At 43.9% G+C, this 13,698-nt stretch overlaps 1 protein-coding gene across 1 annotated transcript in view; it reads left to right on the top strand.

The window, feature by feature from the left end:
- Positions 1-13,161, top strand: part of LOC119193932 (neurexophilin-2) — a 32,781-nt gene extending 19,620 nt beyond the window's left edge. The window contains exon 2 of the mRNA XM_037447857.2: positions 11,760-13,161. Coding sequence (XP_037303754.1) covers positions 11,760-12,572 — 813 coding nt within the window. The 3' untranslated portion in view covers positions 12,573-13,161. The remainder of the gene's footprint in view (positions 1-11,759) is intronic.
- The last annotated feature ends 537 nt before the right edge of the window (positions 13,162-13,698 follow it).

Below are 13,698 nucleotides of genomic sequence, written 5' to 3'. Positions count from 1 at the left end.
CCTGTCCAGAGCCTTTTATCGCTGTTGAATCAACACAAGCAGTGGAAATAAGAGCAGGGTAGTAATTAAAATCTAGCTTGCAAAGCATTGCCAAAACGTTACTTTCTATACAAATACTCTGCTACATGTTTCTTGTGTCTGTGAAATAACTGAAAAGACTTTTTTTGTCCATTGCCATCCTGTTTTTTTTTTTCCTATTTATAAGCAAACACTAAATGATGTAGCCCCGCCCTGAAGTTTATTGTGTATTTTACCTACTTTGTTAAATGGGACCATTATTAAATTCACGTCATGCTTAATAAAGACCTGACACAATTGAGATCATAAACTAATGTTTACAATAAATACTGAGGTAATATCGAGTGAGAAGTTGTGTCGCCCCCTGTTGGTCAGTAACAATAATACATGTTTAAGAAACTTCACTGTCCTACATATTGGTGAACCTACACAAATTGATCTGATAACCTCAATTTTAATACCGTATCAGCAGAATGTTTGGATTTCAAACTGAAGGAATTAGTCAATTTATTTATTTATTTTAGGAATTGTACCTACGTACAGCATCTCAACTGTGAAGATTAGCAGTTTTAATACTTCTTTTGTGATAATAAACTAAATAGCTTTGATCAGCAAAACATTATTTCCTGACTTCTTTTAGACAAAAAGATGAATCCTTCCTTTACATGGAATCAGGCGGAAGCCACGTTGCAGATCGGATTTTGTTAGTGGACGAGAGAAAAGGGCGGGGCCTGCAGTTAATATTATTAACGTTAACAAGTTAAAATATCTTAGTATTTAAGGGAATGCTACATGTAATAGCTACATGCTTAGAATCCTTACATTGTCAATTAGTTATAGAGATAATCCCAATAATACAGATTTGTAAAGTCCTGTTTTCATCAGTGTGATTAAGTAAATATATTTCTGAATACTGTTCACTGATTTAAACATTTGAAGAATAGTATTCACCATTATGTGTGTGTGCTCACATCTTTGGGTGTTGACAGTGACCAAGTGATGAGCCACCGGGCAGCACCCAGCAGGTGAGGTGACCTGAGCTGAAACAAAGCGGCTGTCCCATCAGATGGAAAGGGAGGCCAAGAGGAATACCGCTGTCCTTCGTAATGCTTTCGGCCTGATGGAAAGACAGCGGGCAGGCGGGCGGGCCACGGAGATATAGGCCCACTTACACCAGTGGATAGCATGACACAAATAACCCTAGTGGACACAATTGTCTGTGGAAAGACAATCAGGTGTTTCTCTTATCTGTTCATATCAACTCTGATATTGGGTCTCGGAGTGTGAAACCAAGTCGAATGATGGAAGAACACCGTCGCTGCATGGAGGAGCGAAGCGGAGTGGGGGGGGGGGGGGGGGGGGGGGGGGGGGGTTGGTGGGTTTGGGGCGGGGGGCGCGGGGGAGGGGGGGTAGTGTGTGACAGGTCTGGGTGAGCAGAGATCTCTTTCTCTCTCTTTCTTCCTTCAGGGCTGTTGCGGATGCTTCCTCTTTTAAAACACCATTACTGCTCTATTCAACTCCTCTTCATCTCCGTAGTGGATTTTCTTATTAACTGCAGTACATACTAAGCAGTAGTTGGATTGATTAGGTTTCTTCCTCCAGTATGCACCCGCCCCCCATCTTGTGGCTCGTAGTGAGGAACAGAATGAGAGCAGGGCCGCTGGTCAGCACTCTGCGTCCAGATGGTGGATGTGAAGGATCCCAGTTAGGGGTCCCAGTGCTGCGTCCTTGAAGCTGGGTGATTTATACGCTGGCAAAGGCATCCAAAAGGCAGCCGAGGAGAAAACTTGCAATGCATTGTGCGCTCGGATGTGTATGTGCTTTCTTATCTTCATCTATCTTATCTATCCTGTTATTTCCAGCTCTTTTTAATCAAATTACTTGCATAGAATAAACCACAGCTAATCGTGTGCTTTCTATGCAAATGATATTACAGGAACCTTGTCGCCTTGGTGTCAGTGGCAGGTGTGTGTTTCAGCGTGTGTGCATGACCTTGAAGGGAAAGGGAAACGCCAACCATGCCCTCCTGCCAGCACCTCTGAGGGGTTTTATTCATGGGCACCTCCTACTGTTTTCTCTCCAATTAACTCTGTCATCAGCCTCGTGTAAGAAAGTGTCCCCCAACTTGGAGTGCCATCGTTTTCCTTCCAGGTTTGAGCTTCACCACCCCCCCCTCCCCATCAGCAAGGCCCCACTCCGCTACGCTCCCAAATGCACGCAGCATCCCTCACAGCAGGGAAGCAGCATGAGTGGAAACGCTTAGTCTTTTCATCTTTGTCTAATCATCCTTTTACGTTCCGAAAGTCTGGCCGACTCCCAAATAGGGGAAACAGACTGGGGGGGGCCGAGACGAAAGGAAAGTGGGAAGGAAACTCGAAAGGAGGGATGGAGTTAAAGGTGCATCTTTTAACGGGTAATGACTCTGGTAATGGAGACATGGAGACGAGGGAGGGAAGGTGCAAGGGGGTGTGTGGACGCAGACACGGGAGGAATGAATCAAGTGTCAGGATGATGTTGTGAATGAATTGCAGGAGAAAGGGGGGGGGTGGATATAAAGGGACTGAGAGTTGGACTGGGAAACAGAAAATAATTAAAAGAGGGGAAAAACTGGTTCCGGTCGTAATGTTCAAATCATGCATGGTAGAAAGATTTGGGAGGATGCAGGAAAAAATGGAGAAAAAAACGAAATTCATGAAAACAATTTAGTGATGGCATACAGATCAGAAATGGAATACAGGGAGGGTGAAAGAAGTGAGCGGTGAAGGGAGACAAACAAAGGCAGATTAAAAATGAAATTAAATGGGTTGTAGGCTGTGAGACCGCAGGCTGGTGAAGAAGAAAAAAAGAAGGGAAAATGAGCAGGTCTTTATTATGGTGAGTAACTCTGACACGCAGCGCCAGTCCATCCGTCATCCAGTTCTCCCACTGATGAGCACTGGAAACAAATGGGAGGAAGCCAGGCTTTATTTTGCCGCCTGGGTGACTTGTCGCAGTCGTCACAGGCCCGCGTGTCCCCTGCGTCCCTCCGCCATCAGACACGTCTCCCGGGCTCAGCTCCACCCGCTGGGAAGCTCTGCTTCTCTCCTATACTCATTATGCAGATAGTTCGGTGGGCGGGTGGATGGCGTATCCCCCCCCCCACTCCCCCGTCTTTACCATTCCCCTGTGTTTATTTCATTCTTTATCCATCTCCAATGTGCCCGCTGTTTATCTGCGTGCGCGCGCGCGCTGGATAAGTTGCGGAACACAGGGGGCATCAATCACTGTCACTTAACCCGCTCGACGCGTCGCTCACGCTGCCGGAGCCGGAGAACCCGCTTCAGTCCAACCTTGATGAATTTCAAACTAGTTCAACACATAAATCTATGAGAGCGATAGGATGGGGGGCGGAGGGGAATGGGGAGGGGGGGTGGGCTTTGTGCTTTTGCAATCCGAGTCAAATATATGTTTGCACATTTTACAAATGAGCAATTCAGTGGCGCGACGTCAGTTTTCATATTCCCCGCTCCGCGTGGCAGCTCGTGCCAGACTTCTGCAGCAGTTATTTAGATGAATGATTAAAGTTAGGGCCCAGCCCGGCGAGCCTCTCAGCACTCTTCTCTCAGGAAGAATGGGATGGCTGTCATCTTCTGACGCATGGGCCCGCCATCCCGCATGCAAACGAGACGCCGTCATTCCACCAATGCGTCCCCTTCCCCCCCTTCCTCTCCGACGGGTCCCCAAAGAGTGGCCCCGGGTGATTGATCAGGTGCCCGTGGCGTCGCTGGAGACACGTGGGAAGTCCGCCCACCCAGGGCGGGCAGGCGGGCCCCAAAAACACTGTGGCATGCTGATCCGATGTGATCAGTGAGATAGGAGGAACAAGGGAGGACTCCTGCGCGGAGGTGATCTATGGTCCACTAGAGCCGGGCTCCCCGAGAGCGAAGTCTTCTAATGGCTTTGTAGATAAAGCAGGCTGCAGGTTTGTATTCACCGCCTCCCTTGTCCACCTTTCGGCAGACGCCATAACAAAGAAGAAGGTGTGAGCCAAGTGAGGCTTTACTTGGTTTTCACATGTCAATCAAGTGGTTCAGAAGGCCAAGTCATTTGGTTCTCTATTTCCTACAGTTTGTTTTGCTTTGACCCTCCGCAGTAGTACTACTATACTGCTATAAATATCTGTCATTGTGACAAACTCATTTACTTACAAAAGTAATGATCTTTTGCACGATATTTTCATTTTTCGAGTTTCACCTGTATAAGTGTTGTTGCATGTCGCTTTTTCATGTTTCTTTAAATACTGCAGTGATCTAAAGAGGTTGTGACATTTTTTAATTACGGTTTTCTCAGATTCGGTGCGATGACTTAGACATTGCGTGTGTGTTGGCACTGAATGTGTGCTTATGTTTCAGTGATTTGTGCTCATGGGGTTGATTTTTCAGTCCACATCTTAGATAGCTCCGTAATCGCACCTGTTTTTTTTTTTTTATAGAAGTTGGTGTTGAAGGCGGCGGTTTGTTCAGTTTCGTGGAATCTTTTTGGAGTAAACTAAATGTATCGCCTCGTGCCTTAGAGGAAGGATTCGTTCTGTGCCCCAGTGTTTTAAATGTGTGATTCACTGAGCAACGATACTAATGTGCACTGGGGTATACTTTATTTGCTCAGTCCACACCTTTCAGTTAGCATTGTGACGTGAAACAAAGGTTTTTAAGTTCAAAAGCAATTGAGCTGGAAAATCAGCGGGAGGGGGCCATGTACCTTAAGCTCACGAAACCAACGAGAAGAACAAACACAGTCATGTTTGTCCTCTTAAAACCCAGAAACAATTCTAAAATCTCAGCATTTCTGCACGTTGAGTTGGTTTTTGGCAACATGCTTCAAATAAGTTAACACGGATAAGATATTTGAATATTTGTTTCTACGAGATAATAGAGAAAATCCCATAGGCCTTTTGGAGTGTGGAGCTAACTACAAAAAAGCTTCTTCCCTGAAGCACTCTATAGTGCACCTGTGCCAAGCTAAGCTGACTAGTGCTGGCTGTAGCTTCATGTTGACCGAAAAAGAGTAGACAGTTATGACTCACCTTCTGATCTCACTCTTGCCAAGAAAACCAAATTGCATGTTTCCCAAAATGGCCTCCTAGTGTTTTAACAGTCTTTGTGGGTGACGTGGCCACTGTGGAGTATAACGGTGACATTTAGCATGGTGTCTTTGTAATAGTACAGTTAAACATATAACCCTCCAACGCCATATGTTTTCTCCCAAACTGTCGTACTTATGCATCCACTGGATCTCTGTTGCAGACTCTATTCCTTCTGGCTGTCTCTTGTTGCTTAACTAGTGATGGTGATGAGCTATTGAGGAATACAGCTGCCTTGTACTGTACAAAGACGCAGTAACAGGGAATAATCTGGTTGATACCGTGCACGCCGACACGGGACTCCTGCTGTTCCCTCTCAGCCCAATCTTGATCTTATTGGCATTTACAATATTGTGTACTATTGTCAGCGTATAACTCTTAAGCCAGCTTCATAAATCCTCTTTTCCAGATGTTAGATGGCAGAGGTTACTGTCTCATGTCTCTCTTTCTTTTTACCTCAGTTGATGCTTGATCCCAGCAACACATTAATGAAGCTTTATTTGCTGTATACGCAACAAAAAGTACAGATTCTTCTATATTAAACTCATGATCTACAAGCATACGTCTAACATTGTGCCTGATACATGGAAAAAAAAAAAAACTCAACTAAAAAATACTTCAGACCTGAGCTGGTCTTCTCGAAACAATATTATAGATATTACTTCTCAAGCAACCTCTGATTATTCTCTATGAGCTGAAGTGATTCTCATTTTTTTTCTTCTTATTGCACTCATAATCTCACTGTGTGTCGAATATATATTGTCTTTTTAGCTTTTTCTCTCTTTCTTTGCACTTTCCCTTCACATTGTTTTACACCCTTCTCTGCTTTCCTCTACACTCGTCCTCTTATTCGTTTTCTTCTTCTCCCTTACAGTGTTATCTGTCTCGGCTCCATTTCCTTGCTCCCTGATACTCCCTGACTCAGTAGCTTTCATTTTCATGATAATCCAGCGACACCACTGGACTGCGAAATCGCTTTTACTGCCTTTTTCTTTTTCTACTTCCCCCCCCCCTCTCTCTCTCTCTTTCTCTCTATCTTGCTCTCTCTTTTGCTCGTTCTCTCTGTCTCTCTCTCTCTCTCTCTTCATTTTCCTCCTACTGGTTTATCTTTTTTTCCTTCTGGCTTTATTTTGTAATTAAATGTCATTTTCAGTTCTCAGATTTCTCTGGAGGAAGCAGGAAAAGTTTATTTTTAAAATATTAGGAGTCAAGTCGCTGCTGGTAGAATCCAACATGTCCAAAGAATCCTCTGCCTTCAAGAGCAACTACTCAGCTCAGCAGGTTGTTAGCGGCCCAGGTGCTGTTGTTATTGGTCACTTCCTGTCGTGTTCCATGAGGCGGAGGCGATACGAAGGCGCCACGAAGGCGTCACGCCCCCCTGGATGGAGACATAGCGGTCGGCCCTGGGTCGCTACGAGGATTCTTCCCATGATGAACTACCACTGCACACGTGTGCCACACTTAGGCTTAGGTCTTAGGTCTTAGGCTCTTACCCGTGACTCCGGGGTGTCGACCTTGAACTCCATGTTACCTCCAGCTGTCGCCATGACTCTGTGGCACTCTGGATTCCTTCACTTGGGGAAGGGGGGGGGGGGGGGGGGGGCAGCAGTACGTTGGCTTGGAGTTGCTGACCCGGTGTCTCATCTGCTTCACACTTGGCTGCGAAAAAATTGCCCCCAGCATGCACCAACGTCAAGCCAAGTGAACTGCATCATGGGGGAAAAAAAAACGAAGGAAGAGGAAGTCATGTGGAGATATCCGGAATAATTACCCTTTCCCCCGGTCACTGTAAGGCTTTCAGTGTTATGGTGGAAGGAGCACTCAAAGGTGGTAGTACCACTGTGTGGAAATATTTGATTAAAAGTGAAAGCATTCAAAATGTTACAAAGCACAACGTTTCAAACACACTTAAAGTACAAAAAGTAATCATCATTCACAATATTGATGCATGAATGTGCTCATCCCTGTGGTGTTTTGTAGGCAGAGCTGAATAAATAACTTTATTCTGCTTTAATCTATAACAATGGATCTTTTATTCATTATGTTTATATTAATAATATAAATTCAGCAAAGAGTGGCATGAATGGAGATACTCAAGTAAGGTAACAGTTCTTGAGTAGATTTACTTGAAATTTACTGAAAATCTTTATATCAAAAATGAAATACATCGTCTTAGCACACAACTCAATAGTGTAGTTAAAAAGTCACTACCGTAAGATAACTTTTCTTATTTAAGATTTTAGCGTTTTTTTCAACGTCAGCTCGAACAAATGAAAGGTATTTTGGAGCATTTAAGGTAAAGAGTGACTTCAAAGTAAAAACTGATTCAACATCCAACATCTCATCCTGCATTCTGTCCTCTCACTGCTTGTAAGTAGTTTGCAGCCTCTCTCCCTCCTCTTGAGAAACGACGAGGTCAACCTTAAAAATGTGAAAGAACAAAATCCATTTCTGCCTCTAATCACAACAAGAAGTGAAGTAGCAAAAGTCCGCGGCTGGCATGGGAGTCTCGGCTCTGCAGAGTGGTGGGAGGGGAACTGTACATTTGACTCTCCTCTGTGACACCCGATCAATGCGGCCTTGGAGCACAGATAGAAATGAATTGATTGTCACCAATAAAACTCCAATTAAACAAAGAAACAAGCCTGGGAGAGAGAGAGAGAGAGAGTTGAGACGAGCTGCTTTCATTTTCTCATTAGTCCTCCTGTGGGGCACAGGATCGCAGGGCGGGAGGCAAAAGAGAGGAAGAGTCTGATGCTCGTTGCGCAGCCGGTAAGCGAGGTGCATTTCCTCTGAACGCTCTCGCTGTCAGCGAGGTGTGGAAATGATGGACGGAGGTGGGAGAGAGCGAAACTGCCAGGCGGAGGATCCGATACCCGATAGACAGAGAGTGGAAGGGAAAAGGGAGATCGGATGTGCTGCCATTGATCCGGAGCTTCTCCCGCTCTCTCTTAATGATGAAAAGAGGTCTTAATTGTGGTGGCATGTTATATGTCAGGCTTCAGCAGAGCTCATCTGACATTCTCTATTATTTAATAAGCCTGTGTGAATCCCTTCGGCGCTCAGTCTTTGTTTTGTCTCTCTACCTCTGAGCCCTTCTCTATCTTCCAGTATGTGTGTCCACTTTTTGTGTCACTCACTCTGATTTACACCCATAATCCCCTCAGCGAACATCTCCTACATTTCATTCTTGCATGTACTTCCAAAGCGCCAACCCGAAGATGCTTTTTCTGCTCATGTGAACGTTCCAAATGAGGTTATGGATGATTAATGCTCACTGTTCCAAGAAAATGTACACCATCTCCTTATGCTCCTCATCTCACTTCTCCGCTAATAACATTTTCTTCACCATCTCCCTCTATCTCCCAAGCTCCGTAATCTCATTGTTCTCGCTATGACTGGGCTGTTATTGAGTTGCCTGTGCATACATATGTATAAGTCCACCACTACACTTATTCCATCGCATGCTGCCAAAACGGGAAGCTCTATTCCTAAATGGAGGAAACAGAAAAGACACGTTGATGAGCCGACATGTTGATGATGACTAAAGCTTCGCTAGTCGGTAACTTTGCAGCTCGGAAAAATTACATTCAACTTCCAAAGTTTAATTTAACAACTTCTGCTTTATTGTTTTCAAATAGCAAGTCATGCTGGACAACTACTGGGCGGATTCTTATTCATTTTCTGGTCCCATAGGATAAATCCGAATGACCTTCATTGTATATAAGGGTTATGCAGCCGCCCGGAGGCATTATGTTTTTCAGTTGTCCATTCGGTCCATTTCTCAGTAATTATAGACAGTAATTATAATTGACTCAGTACTTACTTTAAAATGAAGAAATACCTAATCAAGGATAATTACTTTTTATTTGTATGTTATGGGCATTTTAGCTTTGACTACAAGTACAGTCTTTAAGGGTTTTTTTGGAATTGAAACTGTTCTCACTTTTATATTTTTCTGAACTTCTAGTTCAGTCAATGGAGACTTTTAAACACAAGCATTACTAAGGCGTATTTGATACATAAGATGGTATGTGGTCGTTTATATCTGTGGCAATATACAGTATATTCTAATCTATGCTTTGCCCAGAATTCTAGTATACTTTGATAAAGGTAACACATTTAATTGAATACATGGATGTATGCAGCTAAAATATTATCTCCAGTGTAGTTGCTTAGTGTGTAAATATAGTGTTTCATAGCTCCAGAGCCTCTGTATCATCCACAGCAACATCCATTACTTCTAACATGTTGTAACCTAACCGAATAGAGGATGAGGAGGATGAAAAGTACGAGACTGTATTTTTTAAACCGTCAATCTCTTGCCGGTTGCGGCCGCCTGATTTGACCTTATAGCAAACATCCGCTGCTTTCCAGAAAGTCTATAGCATATGGATTTCCTGTCAAGAAAAATACATCTGATATTTCTTCCAACAAATCCTCTCCCTTTAAATGGATTTACTGTCCAGTACAAAAAAAAAACATATTTATGCTAATAGAAAGTCCATTTATTCATTGGTCTCTTTTGGCATTTTATTACTTTTGTGACACAGAAGAAGCCTTCTCTCCATACTCATCAAGTTGCTGACTGTGTACAGTTGCCATCCTCCCTCCAAAAAGTCCTGTGTCCCGACCTCAGACCCCTTCACGAGCCTCATGCGGTTGACCCCGAGGGGGTTAGGTTGAGGTTCCCACCGCGTTGGTTGCCGCTGAACATTGTTAAGGATTGTGATGATGGTGCTAGTTCAGGCTCCTTGCCATCATCAGGAGAAATGATTAGGACTGCACCGGCAGAGTGTTAGTCTGACAGATGGCAACACATGGAGCAAGCTGACAGCAACGCTGACAGCGCATTCACAGGAAGTCCCTATCTTGCATGCGCCGTGCACGCTGTTTGTTGCTGCACATATTGTGGCGTCCTTCTGCCGTCAACTGTGGCTTATTCCTACCTGTCAGCGCCAAAGTCGACTCACATCCCCAAATCGCCTGCTTAAAAAAAGGCAAGACCACTGCGCAGGCCTGCTGTCATGCCGCCAAAGGGAGTTGAGGTCTGTTAAAAAATCCTCACCGGGTCATTATCCCAGTCACTGGTCATTTATCTACACCTGTCGTTTTTTTGTAACTCAGTCCTGCAGCAGTCAATAAACTTTCAGTTATTTTCTCCTCAATCGATCTACTTAGAAAATCAGCGCTGCCGGCATGTTAATGAATGGCCAACAGACACCGAAACATTAATTGAATGACTGAATGCATTAGGAGCTGTATTGAGCGCTGCACTGTTGCCTCTGCAAACAGCAATATGGAGTTTTTATTAGGTTCGGTGATTGATGAACGACGAGCACCGCTCTGGCACAAACCTGTCAGTTGCACTGCCCTGGATAAGAATGAAGGGAGAAGTAAGCTGTCCCTGCATGAGAAGACGCAACGATCTGATCCTGTACCTGTTTTCAAAATGCTGTTTTCATTTCTTTTTTTGCTTTGTTTTGCTACTACAACAGTTTATAACTCTATCCAAATGCATCCTCAGGGGAAGCACATGTAACCCCTCCGAATAGCTGTAATACTTCTCGCTGTCACTCCGTGACAGCTTTGAGCTTGTAGTTTGCATGTTTTGCGAGTGTGTGCGCTTTAAAGTGTGCTCGTGTAGGCATAGGGTTGGTTGCATGGCAGTGATGTGATTGATGAGACATGAAAGGGAGCAGAGGAAGACTTGTAGTCAATCAGCCCGGTGGGTAACCAGTTAGACGGTGGATTAAAGGCGGAAAGCTGTCGTCTAAGCTAACAAAGGCTCACATCCGTTTCCTTACACGCACACTGGTTTTTATCTCTGTTGCAACACTGACAACTAAATTGAAGTGTGTTAACAAAAATAGATGGGTTTGTTTTGATGAATTCAAGAGATGAAACATGAGACTTGCAACAACTCGGATGCTCTGGGAAGTAAATATCATGTGAGGTAAAAGGAGGAGTGACCTAAATCACTTCGGATTATGATTACGTTTGTGATAAGAACCTTCTTTTTTCAATATAGATCAAATTTAAGGTTAATTTTCGAGAAACAAAAAAGATGTCTGATAACTGATGATGATCATAATGATGATGATAGCAGGTTGCTGGTTCAACTCCCATTACTGATAGCAGAGAATTCTGGCCTCGCCCGGACTGGTAATTTGGTATAACATATATCAGAATCTGGTAAAACATCTATCAGAATCTGGTAAAACATCTATCAGAATCTGGTATAACATATATCAGAATCAGAAGCAATTTATAGCCACATATGTTACACAGAGGAATTTAACTTGGTGCATTGCTGCAATATAAGAATAAAATAAGTTAAGTAAAAAATAAAAAAAATACAAGCAAGAATTAATATAGAATATAAACAAAACTGCCCACTATTTGTTAAGTGCCCTTTGGCAAGCTGCAGAACCTTACACTGCTACGTAATGCTGCACTGTGACTGTCTTTTACAGGTTATTGCTTCCTTTAGAGTTGACAACATATTTAAGATTAAACTAAAACTGCTGATGCTTTTTGTTCTGCAGAATATGTGACAACTTTGCTTTTGGCCTGTTGAAATAAAGTTTTCTTCTCGTTCTTTTGTGTTTCTTTTCTTAAGGTCCAAGGGTTGGAGAAGCAGGTGAAGTTCCCAGAACTGGGCCCGGTGGGGTCGGTGATGAAGACCCTTCCGTATGGTATGGGTGGAGGCACGGTGGGAGGATCGACAGGGGGAGTGGTTAAACCGCCGTACCAAACCCGTATCTTCTCCACTTCCATCGACCACACGCCCATGAAATCCAAGCCGCCCACCTACAGCTACTTCAACCCGTACGACTCGGCCCGAAACCAGTCTCTGCTCCTGGACCAGACAGGGTACCGCTCCAAGCGCAAGCCCTCACTGAAGACAGCCATGAAGACCAAGAAGATCTTCGGCTGGGGAGACTTCTACTTCAATGTCAAGACCATGAAGTTCAGCTTGTTGGTGACGGGGAAGATCGTCGACCACATCAACGGGACGTTCACCGTTTACTTCCGCCACAACTCGTCCAGCCTGGGGAACGTGTCGGTCAGCATCGTGCCGCCGACCAAGGTGGTGGAGTTCGAAGTCGTCCAGCATCTGCACCCGCACGCTCAGCACGACGTCCAGGTCCAGGAGACCCAGCAGTCCACCGCCAACGCGAAGGAGACAAAGACCTTCAACTGTCGGGTGGAGTATGAGAAAACCAACAGGTCCAAGAAGCCCAAGCCCTGCCTGTACGACCCTTCTCAGACCTGCTTCACGGAGCACACCCAGTCCCACGCCGCCTGGCTCTGTGCCAAACCCTTCAAAGTGATCTGCATCTTCATCTCGTTCTTCAGCATCGACTACAAGCTGGTGCAAAAAGTGTGTCCGGACTACAACTTCCAAAGTGAGCACCCTTACTTGGGATAAATGTGAGTGAGACTGCATAAAAAAGGAAAAAAAAAGAAAAAAAGAGAAAAAGAGACAGTGATAACGACGATGATGATTATCATGATAATGATGGAAATCATAGTCATATTGATTACGATGAAGAAGCAGGGGACAGTTTTTTGCCTCTAAACTGCTGTGAATTGTGGCGTTAAATCAAGTATAATCAAGTTATGGATGGTTAGGACACGGCGGATTCCTCTGACTTATTTTCCAACTTTGTATTCGTTAACCGCTGTCTTTGTCTGCTTTTTTTCCCCCTGTAAATAATGTACTCAACCTCAGCACACTTTTTGTTTTTAGGTATTCGTTTCTCAGTGTTATTACTTTGTGCAGCTGGCGAATTTGGTTAAAAACATCTGGAGTCAGTATCGTGGCCTCTGGGTAAACCGGGAGCCTCGGAGGCAGATCACAGAGATAATGTTATCGTAGAGTGACTGTTAATCATCCTCTCAGCTCTACATTTTCCTGGATATAAGAGAGTTATATGTATGAGAAATGCTATGCTGGATATGCATACAATATACTGTATGAAAAAGCACATTAAAATCTCTTAAACTGTCTGACTTTTTTTCTGTCTGGGTGAATGTTTTTGTTCAGAGCCAAAAGCTCAATTAAAGGGCACAAACTGCGCAGCGTATTCATGTTATCTAACTTAGCGGGGACACTATTATGAATTAAGTTGCATTCCACTCTGATTGGGAGCGCATGTCCAAGCTCTCTGTGAAGATATGCCATTTAAATTTTTCCGAAACATGTTGAAGGGGAGGATTGAATTTTAACTTGAAAACCAACCGTGAAACATTCTTAAAACGATGATAACTCCTTTTGAGAGAGTTGGTGTGAAAAGTAATTGAATCCTAGTGAGGTGATTAATTTGAATTACATTCACCCTGAAACTGAAAGGGAAAATAACTAATGTTTCGGAGGCAATATGACTGACAGATTTTGTTTGTTTGATCTTGCAACCAAAGGACGAACTGCAGCAAGCTTTGGCTTTGTCAATTTACTGAATTCTTCTTTACTGGTCCCAATGATATAGTCTCTACATATAATATTTACGCCCTCACTGTTTTATCCCAAATATACAAACTTATGGGAAATGGAA

Source organism: Pungitius pungitius, chromosome 8 (genome assembly GCF_949316345.1).
Source record: "Pungitius pungitius chromosome 8, fPunPun2.1, whole genome shotgun sequence".
Classification (NCBI taxonomy): domain Eukaryota; kingdom Metazoa; phylum Chordata; class Actinopteri; order Perciformes; family Gasterosteidae; genus Pungitius; species Pungitius pungitius.
Note: the sequence above shows the minus strand (reverse complement) of the source record. Positions and strands in the feature narration are given on the sequence as shown.